The sequence below is a fragment of the Rhinichthys klamathensis genome, unplaced genomic scaffold (assembly GCF_029890125.1).
Source record: "Rhinichthys klamathensis goyatoka isolate OS25496 unplaced genomic scaffold, OSU_Roscu_1.1 h1tg000435l_1, whole genome shotgun sequence".
NCBI lineage: Eukaryota > Metazoa > Chordata > Actinopteri > Cypriniformes > Leuciscidae > Rhinichthys > Rhinichthys klamathensis.
The window spans coordinates 853,278-864,508 of record NW_026606931.1 but is presented as its reverse complement, the minus strand read 5'-3'; the positions used below and the strand labels follow the sequence as shown (position 1 = coordinate 864,508).

Sequence of the window (11,231 nt, the reverse complement as noted above, 5' to 3'; positions counted from 1 at the left end):
AACACAACACACCTGAACTGAGGAACCTAATCAATGGATAACTGTAACAAAGTCTGTTGTTATGGGAAGGAGGCGGGAACCGGCGAACATTCAACTTATTTTAATAATAATAAAACAAACAACAAAACCAAAGTAAAGACGGCAGCCCCTCACGGACGACTGCCGCCACATATAAACAAAACATCAAATAAAACAGTCCAGGCCTGGTCCTCTCTTGATCTTCACTGTCATCACCGGATACGAGACCGGTACGTCACGCAGGTGTCACTCATCATCAATCACGCCACCGGCCTCGCGCCGTTCTCTCACGGCCCTCGGCCTCCTCCTGCTCGCCACAGTAACCATGGTGACAAACAGGTAGGGAACGGAAGATGAACTGAACTAATTAACATGTTAAATGATGCAACCAAATAATCGGATTTAATTATCAATCGGACTGAAAATCCTTCATGCAAACACCTTAATCGAGCCGATTGAGCTCGATCCAACGGAAATTTCGATCGGATTGAAAGGGATATTTTATTCCATTTCTAATCCGATCGAGAGAACATGTAAAAACTTGATCGGATTGAAAACTGAAACTGAAAAGGACTGTGCATGTGCCATGACGTTGCAATGGCGTAATGACGTATGATGCACAGAACGAGCTGCAGCTGTTGTTAAATAACTTGTGTTATTCTAAAATTCTCCTACCACTCATCGTCTGTGAAGTGGAGCAGAACAACGTCCCATCAGTCCTCACTTCATACTTTATTACACTTTATTTTGGGTGCGTGAAGGGGCATTTAAGCAGCACAGCACGGCTTAACGGTTCATGTGCTCGTCGTCTCCTAATCAGTTTCATGTTTCAGATCATTCCGATTGAAACAAAAGGTGTGCATGTAAACATGAACGTGCATGTGCATGTAAGCCAATGAAACTCTGGCTAGAACAGAACAGAAAAACAGATCAAAAACAAACTAAAAACGTGACATTAGTTTAATAGTCAACAAATCAAAATAGGTGTCTTTAAAGCATGACAAAAGATGTTAAAAATCTTAGGCCTACTTTAAATTAAAATGTTTAATTTGACATTAATACAAAGAACACTTTTATTACTTTTATAACACTTTTATTTTAAGAGGCCTTTTATTTTATTAATATTGATCTGCAAGTAAAAAAATTTGTTTTATGTAAATAGCCTACCTTTTACGTTTTGAAGTACACAAGTACATATTTCTACTCTATTCTATCTGCCATTGGTTAGACAAACACATAGACCCGCCCCCAAGCTCACACTATTGGTTGAATCAGTGTTGCTGTTTCAGTTTGTTTTAGTGCTTACACTTTTTGGGGGAATCAGGCTATTAATCAATTGCCTTTGCATATTAAGTTGGTATAAAGTGTTTTGACATGTAAAAATAACACAGTTCATCTTTACATAAAACAAGTGTGCCGACATTATATATGTACAATTTTACAATAAAATTGACATTTAAGCATTCAAGAGGTTAATTTGCAAAGAAACTTGTATTTTGTTGGATGAAAGGATGAAAAGACACATTTGATAAGTTCTGTAACGGTGCCTGCAGACATCAAGCTTTACAGTGTATCCTGTTGCCTGGGGGTTGAAATAGAGAGTGAAAGAGAGATGGAGAGGTATTCTGGGAAAGGTTACCATCAAAGATTCATACACTTGTCTCTTTTGAAGAGCTGTCTTTGAAAAAGATAGTGAGATGTCTGTTCTCTTCACCTGAATGGACACAAACCCCTCCAGGAATAATGGCAAATAACTACCAGTACACAAAACACAAAATGTAGGCAGGTTAAAAAGTCTTCCAAAATATTAGCATATTAAAGAGAATCTGAATTATTGAATTAATTCAGAATGAATGTGTTTTTAAAAGTACATTCATACTATTTTCATGAAAGGGTTACATATAATGACTCTAAAAATGTCATGTGGTGTAACTATCAAGTAAAAAGTAATAATGTTTTTTTTTATTAGAGTGTCCACAATAATGATTAATTATTTTCAACAATTTAAAATATATTTTTTTAAGGTACAAATATCATGAGTATTAATTTATAAATATCATTATGTTTTTAGAGAGTCGCACCACATGACATTTGGTAACACTTGAGGATAATGTTCCTTCATTAATAAATAACTAGGAACAAATGAGCAACGCAATATTAACATTCTAGTATAGCTAGAATAATATTCTAGTATACGAACAACAAATTCCAGTTAACGAATTAGTAAGTAATAGAACTCTGTTGAATGCAGTAGTTTACTGTTAGCTAATCGTTTTTCATACCTCCCAGAGGACTACTAAGAACTATGCAGGTTCATAATTAATGTGGATAATGCAGAATGTATAATTAATTCTAATGTTAAGATCATGGTAACCTACTAGTAATAACTCAAGTATTACCAAATCCTTCAGAAGTAATTACTAATTATTTGGAACAGTATTCTAAAGTGAAAAGCATGATAAGTTCCTAATGCCTGAAGTCATTGTAAGCTCTTGAGGTTTTTAAGGTTTTGGATAGTAATTGCTTCTGACGGATTTGGTAACACTTGAGTCATTACTTGGTTACCATGATATTCACTTTAAAATACTGTTCCAATTGGCCAGTAATTCCTTTAAAAGGATGTAGTAACACGAGTCATTACTATCCAAAACCTTACAAAAACGTCAAAATCTTACAAGTCATTCAGTCATTACTAGGGAGGAATCATGCTTTTCACTTTAGAATACTGTTCCAAATAATTAGTAACTCCTTCAGAAGGATTGGTTAATACTTAAATCATTACTAGTACGTTGCCATGATTTTTACTTTAAAATTAATTATACATTGTGCTTTACTCTCATTATGAACCTGTATAGTAGTTTGGTTGCACTTTGTTTTACAGTACATGCACTTATACAGTGTAGTTACCTAAGAAAGTACTGGTTAATATAAGGTAACCTCATGCGTTAAGGTTAGGTTCAGGGTTAGTACCTAGTTATAACCCAGTTATTGTGATTACTATAATAAGTACATAGTATGTCAACGTGAATATGTGTGTATTTTTACGTAAAATGTAGTTCTACCACATGTTGGCCTACATTAAATTACATTTTCATACACATTGAAACGTATAAACTCGACATATTGATAGCACTAAAACGTAAATTATTTACGTATGAACAACTTTACAGACGTACAAATTTGTACTTATTCCCATTTATGCATATTAAAATCGTGGCATTAATGTTTTGACTCTATTATATTCAATTTTCATATCAATGACATAACCATTTTTTTATCATTCGTTTGTTTGCCGTGAGACACAAAATGCATTTTCTCCTCATAGAATGTGTTTCTTCCATACAGCGACTGGCAATAGAACCATAAAATACACTAAAACACAACATAAATTCAAAAACATAAATTCAAAAACTTCACCCTCAAGAAGCGTTGCGACATGTTTTACGGCAGTGATATCAAACGCTCATTGGCTCTTGGTTGCTTCGTCAAAGATAGTGACATGCTGTTTTGATGTACATTTGAAATTGGGAATTGCGTGCCTTCACGGAGTACAAATTCATATGTCAAAATCATTGCTGAGTATTTTCTCCTTAAAACTGCAGTGAACCAAAGACAGTCTCAAAAACGAGGTTTGAAATCGCTGGTGTTTCTGACGTCACAAACTACTTTGTAACCAATCACGTCAACGTGTGATCATCAACAAGGGGATCTCTGAGCTCGTGTGAGTGCGTGGAGGCGGGGTTAATTTGCATATTCATAGAAACGCGTATACTAAATGAGGCATGGGTGTAGAGTTACATTCAAGCTATTAAGGCAAAAAGAATTTTTTTCTAAAGGAAAATTTTAGTCATTTTAGTGATCAAAGATGAGTTTTAAGGGATCAAATTATTGCAGAGGGACTTTAAATTCTATTCTGTACCTCATACAAAACTATTATATACCACCAGAGAGGACTGCGACTGCAACACATCGTCATGTGAATCACTTTTGGTACCGCTTTTGACATTTTCACAATAAATAAATTATTGTGATTACACTTGTCTGTCTATTGTGTTTTTTTCATAACTTTACGTAGTTTTAAGAAATGGCTGTAGGTTTAGGGGTAGGAGTAGGTCTAGCGGCTCAAAATATCTTTTATATCTTATATTCTGTATAAAATGGGTATGTTTAGGGTTTGGAAGTAGGGTTAAGGGATCTTACATTTATCTATAAAATGGTAAAAGGGAAATTATACAGATATCTTTATGATACAAAAGATTTGTAAATATTTAACGTTTTGTAGCTGTAAAAACATAATAATGCTAAGTTTAAATGTTGCAGATACATCCATACTATACGTTTCAGCATCTATCCAAATGAACAAAAAAAGCAAGCTTTGTGTCTTTGAAAGTATTAATACCTACGTATTAACAACTGTAAACCAGTAGTTCTTTGTAGTTCTCCGGGAGGTATGAAAAAAACAGTTGTTACTGATTAGCTAATGGTGGTCATAACCACATTCAACTGAGCGCTACCAATTCGTTAATCAGAGTTTCTTGTTAATAGTAGTTACTCGAATGTTAATATTGCATTACTCATTTGTTCCTTTGTAGTAAATTCATTAATAAAGGAACAGTATTCTAAAGTGTTACCCTAATTTTTCTTTGTCATCAAAAGGACAAATTATGTGAAATTGTAAAAGACTAACCGTGACACACAGTCATGAGGGTCTAGAGGGGTCATCTCTGTGATGTCATTTCCTATTTAATGTTGGTAAAACCACATGACTTTAATTTGGTGGAAAAAAGTTTTTCAAATATTAATAAGCTGCAAATATGTATATTAGGCTATAATTATGTATATTATTATTATATATATATATATATATATATATATATATATATATATATATATATATACACATTCACCTAAAGGATTATTAGAACACCTGTTAAATTTTTCATTAATGCAATTATCTAATCAACCAATCACATGGCAGTTGCTTCAATGCATTTAGGGGTGTGGTCCTGGTCAAGACAATCTCCTGAACTCAAAACTGAATTTTCAGAATGGGAAAGAAAGGTGATTTAAGCAATTTTGAGTATTTCACAATCTGCTCAGTTATTGGGATTTTCACGCACAACCATTTCTAGGGTTTACAAAGAATGGTGTGAAAAGGGAAAAACATCCAGTATGCGGCAGTCCTGTGGGCGAAAATGCCTTGTTGATGCTAGAGGTCAGAGGAGAATGGGCCGACTGATTCAAGCTGAAAGAAGAGCAACTTTGACTGAAATAACCACTCGTTACAACCGAGGTATGCAGCAAAGCATTTGTGAAGACACAACACGCACAACCTTGAGGCGGATGGGCTACAACAGCAGAAGACCCCACCGGGTACCACTCATCTCCACTACAAATAGGAAAAAGAGGCTACAATTTGCAAGAGCTCACCAAAATTGGACAGTTGAAGACTGGAAAAATGTTGCCTGGTCTGATGAGTCTCGATTTCTGTTGAGACATTCAGATGGTAGAGTCAGAATTTGGCGTAAACAGAATGAGAACATGGATCCATCATGCCTTGTTACCACTGTGCAGGCTGGTGGTGGTGGTGTAATGGTGTGGGGGATGTTTTCTTGGCACACTTTAGGCCCCTTAGTGCCAATTGGGCATCGTTTAAATGCCACGGCCTACCTGAGCATTGTTTCTGACCATGTCCATCCCTTTATGGCCACCATGTACCCGTCCTCTGATGGCTACTTCCAGCAGGATAATGCACCATGTCACAAAGCTCGAATCATTTCAAATTGGTTTCTTGAACATGACAATGAGTTCACTGTACTAAAATGGCCCCCACAGTCACCAGATCTCAACCCAATAAAGCATCTTTGGGATGTGGTGGAACGGGAGCTTCGTGCCCTGGATGTGCATCCCACAAATCTCCATCAACTGCAAGATGCTATCATATCAATATGGGCCAACATTTCTAAAGAATGCTTTCAGCACCTTGTTGAATTAATGCCACGTAGAATTAAGGCAGTTCTGAAGGCGAAAGGGGGTCAAACACAGTATTAGTATGGTGTTCCTAATAATCCAGGTGAGTGTATATATATGTGTGTGTGTGTGTGTGTGTGTGTGTGTGTAGATAAAGAGAGAGAGAGAGAGAGAGAGAGAGAGAGAGAGAGAGAGAGAGAGAGAGAGAGAGAGAGAGAGAGAGAGAGAGAGAGAGAGAGAGAGAGAGAGATGGAGAATAATAGAAAATATTGTAATGTACTGTATTTATGTATTATAAAATCACTTATTTTCATTCTTAATCTATGTTTTTGTTTGTAATCAAACTGATTGCTGAATATAATGATCTATTTAAAGCCTCTCAGCCCTGAGTTGGATGTGTGATGTGACAAACATTCCTGTAATGGCACTGCACGTTGCCTTTTAAATGAAGTATTACCAACCAAAGCAAGTTCTGACTAAACAAGAATAGAATGCCGAGGATTTTTGTTGTGATGTGCTAATTGCAGAGCTTTATGCATCGTAAGTGGTTTTGTTTTCAAAGGAGGACGGCAGCGCTCCGTTTTGAGGACCCCTTTTCAGAACATGACGGATAGCGCTATTTGCAAACTCTTTGCACCTGCTAAGCTGCAGGGTGTTTGGCCAACCCACCTGCAGAAGGCAAGTAGAATTTTTCATGACAAAGACTCATGATTACCTAATACATATCACACACATACAAATTCTAGCCAGGCAGAACGCCACACGATTCCATGCATCAAAGTGAGAGGAAAGGGAAAGCGGATTCTAACTTGTTGCCACCAGCGGGGGAAGCATCTCCATCGCCTTGGCAACTTGCCACAGATGTGAGACTATTTGAAAGTGGGCTGCTGTGAATAAGTGACATCACGGCGCCGGTCCGTCTGTAGTGCGAGACCCATGAATCTACGATAAAGACTATGGGAATATGGCTCTGCACTGTGGCAAGGCTGGCACACAAAACGAATGAAATGAGTTAGGCTAAATGGTGATTCATTCACTCTACATAAACAAAAACCTCTTCTGGAGAATTCTTGAAAGAACGATGCCTAGAATATGTTAATGTTCATGACTCCATGACCAATCATAGCCTTTATGAGCAACTGGATGTTGTCATAAACATCAACAACATCCTGCTCTTTCAGTGCTTCAATGTGAAGTGAAGTGTTTGATCGCTTCACAAGAATTTTGCAAATGAATATTGACTGATTCCTTTTTGTATGTTTTAAACAAAATGTTTTACAAAATTGCTTTCCTACTGTAATTAGAGAGATTTTTCAGTTCATTGGCATAGCTTCCATACTTCCAATCATGTTAATAATAATAATTTTTTTTATGGCAACACTTTATAATAGTTGTCAACAGGCCATTACTGTATGTTCAATTATAAATGTATACTTCTGGGCTGTTGAATGCTTGATTCTGATTGGTTAATGAACATTAGGTGTGCAGTTATTTTCAACACACTGCTAAAGTAGTTCCAGGCAGGTCTTGACTATATTATATTTCCATATCACTTCACCAAATTGTTTCAGTTTTTCAATGGTCCTTACAGCTTACAAATAAATAGTATCTGTAAATATGTTAATGGACCTGCACTAACATGAACTAAGAATGAACAGTTTGTATTTGTATTAAAGTTAACAAAGATTGTTAATGTTAGTTAATGCATTACTAAATGTTAACTAATTGTAAAGTGTTATCCTATTGTTGTAAAGTGTTAGCAATTTCAGTTCAAATCTGCTTATAGTTGCCCCTTGATTGAATAGTAAAGTTTAAATGTGTTCACTTGTTTAGTTCAAAAGCTATATAACATTTTAACTTGAGGAACTGAATCCACAATAATTAGCCTTACAATAATTTAAGGGGGTTTTGAACTAGGTGGATGAAATCAACATAAGCCTACAAAACCACTTTTATGGATCATTTTCATAATTAGATTTTTGATTAGAAAAACGAGTTACTGGGATATTACCTCTGTGAAAATTCCCATTATGACAACTTGCCCCGGTAGTTTAAAAGCACCATGTAGGCAAACAATGAAATTATGTTTGTTCATTATCAGCGAAGAAACATTTTTTGTATCTTTTTCATTATCTCTGTTTTGGAAACACACATACATAAATCCACACGCGGACACACCCACACCCACACACACACACACACACACACACAGGTTTCACTCAGCAGCCTCTTATGTGCGCTCGAGCCCCTCCGCAGTTACAGGTCGCGCGCTGCTCCATCATCACGGGAGCTCGTGACTGACCGGTTTCTCCTCGCGCAGTGACTGTCAAAGCTCGAGCGGGTGGCGCCTCCCCTTTTCCTCTATATATGACCAGCCTCAACTCCTCCGCTGTCTCACACAGTGCGTTCACACTCGGAGAGGAGATGTGGTCAGGATAGAACTGCTCTTCTTTTCTTGCGTGCACTAAATTGCGTTTTTACACGAAACCTCTTGTTGCGTCCCGCGCACGTTTGTTGTTTTCGTTCCCCTTTCTCGTTTAGCTCTTTGTGGTTTTATTTATTAAAATGAAGGCCAGCGCACCGGTTCGCCCTCACAAGGTTTCTTCTGGCTGCAGTCAGCTCCCCTTGCGTTATTTGACGGAGCGCAGCCGATGCAAAATGGAAGAGGAGGATCTTTTTTGTCTGCAGTACGACATGAACGACTGCTACAGCCGACTCAAGCGCCTGGTGCCCACTATTCCGCAGGATAAGAAAGTCAGTAAAGTGGAGATCCTCCAGCATGTCATTGACTATATCCTGGACCTGCAGCTGGCGTTGGAGACGCACCCGTCTCTCCTAAAACAGACGAGCCCACCCGCCTCCACACGGACCCCTCTCACACAGATCAACACAGAGCAGGTAAGCAGGACCCGAAACATTTACTTAAAGACTGTGCTGATAATGGCAATAAAGGCACTGATAAAGGCTCGGTAGCCTCATTACGCACGGAAGTGACAATAGTGTGTTTCTAACTGCACCAAACCACATAAGATGCTGTAGACCAGACTGCTGGAGGCCTGTTTCCTTGTTCTTTGCCAAAATGGTAAAACAATTGAATGTCTTTTTAGTGTTCAATTTTGTTCATCTATCTAATCTTATTTATAGCCTTCATGTATAATATATATCATCTTAGAGATATGTATGCATATTGTATTACATCTAAATCTTTGCATGTGTGTGTAAATATATGTATATTTATGATATATGATCTCCTCTATGATCATTATCATTTTAATTGACTCCATGTACAATAGCTTACTGATGGTTATTGTGGCCCTCATGTCACCTCACCATTATCCGCAGTAAGAATGAACGCACCTGTTTCCTTTGCTTTCAGAGGACGACGGGTGTCAATAAGGAGGACTCGATTTTGTGTCGCTGAAATGTTGCACACCGGTGAGTACATAAAAGTTCAATATGAAATATTCTCAAAGGGGCTCATTTCACGTCTCATGTGTGGTTACGTATAATAATTCTTCCGATACACTAGGGAATTCTCACTGGGTCTAAAGAGAATCGGTTCTATTCGTAGTCCTGCATTTGGTTTTCAAATCATGAATATACCTTGTATTTATTTTTATGATTTCCCATCATTATCACACGTTCCTTTACTTTTAAAACAGGACTCCTGAATTTACACTAATTATATCATTACCATTTTTTTTTTTAAACAAAATAATTTCAAATGTAGAATTTTGTTGTCAAAATATTTCCACATTTTTGTTGCTAAATCAGTTGCTATTTTGACACTTTCTTTTTGATGCAACAAAGCGCCTGCATTAAAATACACCAAGTATTTGAATCGTCCCGCATTAAGACTATTTCAGGCAAGCTTGGACACATGAATGCAGCAGCGGGAACAGCCACAAAAATGCTTTTCATTACCCAGAATCCACAGCTAAAGAACAGGGCTGAACTGTCAGGATAATTGGGTAACAGACTTCTAACGCAGCTGCAATGGCCATTATTAATAGAGTCATGACAGTAAAAACCTCATAGATGGAAGTTATTACCATAATATTCCTGTTAGTATGAATGCTGTTTTTTGTGACAGTCTGTCTGGACTGTAACTCTGGCAGCCGCTCGAACCCAGCTGTACGTTACGCAATATCTGTCCATCTTGTGGTGGTCTTGCTAACAGGGGGGTTTGTTGGTAGCTTCAGACTGAAGCGTCAGGGACGTTTGGCCTGCAGCTGTGTGTTGGAGCGGGTGCATATGTGTGTGTGTGTGTGTGTGTGTGTGTGTGTGTGTGTGTGTGTGTGTGTGTGTGTGTGTGTGTGTGTGTGTGTGTGTGTGTGTGTGTGTGTGTGTGTGTGTGTGTGTGTGTGTGTGTGTGTGTGTGTGTGTGTGTGTGTGTGTGAGGTTAGCGGTCCGGGCCCCGTGTAGCACTGCGCTTGTTGTTTGACCTGGTTTGTTTTGGGTTGTTGATCAAGCATGCCCTCTGTTTTGTCGGTGGCGCCAGTCAGTCTGGAGCACACAGTTCACACACCCCTTCTATTCATTCCTCTCTCACAGGTGTGCACTGAACCCATCCAAAGCCAAGCCCAGCTTCACCAGGGAATCCAACACACACCAGGCCCAATCGCAGGGGAGCAGCACTGAAACTAATAGCTACTAAATCATAATATGTAAACATTTTAACGTCAGCTGTCAAAGATGCGGTGAAGCCAGCCAGATTTCTCCTGTGCCCATTCTGTTCTCTCTCAGGGGGGGAAATGCTGAATTTGGACAGAGAGTCCCCCCACCCCCCTCTCCCTCCCTTTCACACCACTGAAATTTTAATTTGAACAAGACACCTCAGATTTAAAAAAGAAAAGAAGAAAAAACCTGCATCTAATTTTACTAAAACCATCAGACTGTAAAGCTTTATGACTCAAAATGAAAATGTAAACATCTGACATCTATCGTCAGGTGATTTGTGCTGAACAGGGATTTCCCTGCTGTTTAATATTGTAAAGAACTACGATAAGTGTTGACTTAAATAATGCTGTACATAACAACGAGGATGTTCTATAAATGTACGTGTAAGAGAATATATGTTCAACCAGCTGATTGTAATTATTCTAAAATATTTTTTATCGAAAATGTTTCGTTCTGTAAATATTGTGTTTTCACATAAGTGTAGTGAATGATTACATGATGTTCTGCTAATAAAGGTCTCACATCATAAACGGATTTGCTTGTGCTCGGTTTTCTGTGCATTA

The 11,231-nt window shown here is 37.9% G+C and overlaps 1 protein-coding gene across 1 annotated transcript; it reads left to right on the top strand.

Moving 5' to 3' along the window:
• The first annotated feature begins 8,291 nt into the window (after positions 1 to 8,291).
• Positions 8,292 to 10,875, top strand: LOC130071254 (DNA-binding protein inhibitor ID-4-like). Its single transcript, XM_056235950.1, has 3 exons — positions 8,292 to 8,886; positions 9,365 to 9,423; positions 10,543 to 10,875. The coding sequence occupies exons 1-2, from the start codon at positions 8,554 to 8,556 to the stop codon at positions 9,407 to 9,409; spliced, it is 378 nt and encodes a 125-aa protein (XP_056091925.1). The 5' UTR covers positions 8,292 to 8,553; the 3' UTR covers positions 9,410 to 9,423; positions 10,543 to 10,875.
• Positions 10,876 to 11,231: the final 356 nt, after the last annotated feature.

What these genes read in the sequence shown, in the direction of transcription:
- LOC130071254 (XM_056235950.1), top strand. Translation starts at nt 8,554, where the DNA reads ATGAAGGCCAGCGCACCGGTTCGCCCTCACAAGGTTTCTTCTGGCTGC. An exon ending in CACAGATCAACACAGAGCAG is followed by an intron (nt 8,887 to 9,364) that starts GTAAGCAGGACC and finishes CTTTGCTTTCAG; the next exon opens with AGGACGACGGGTGTCAATAA.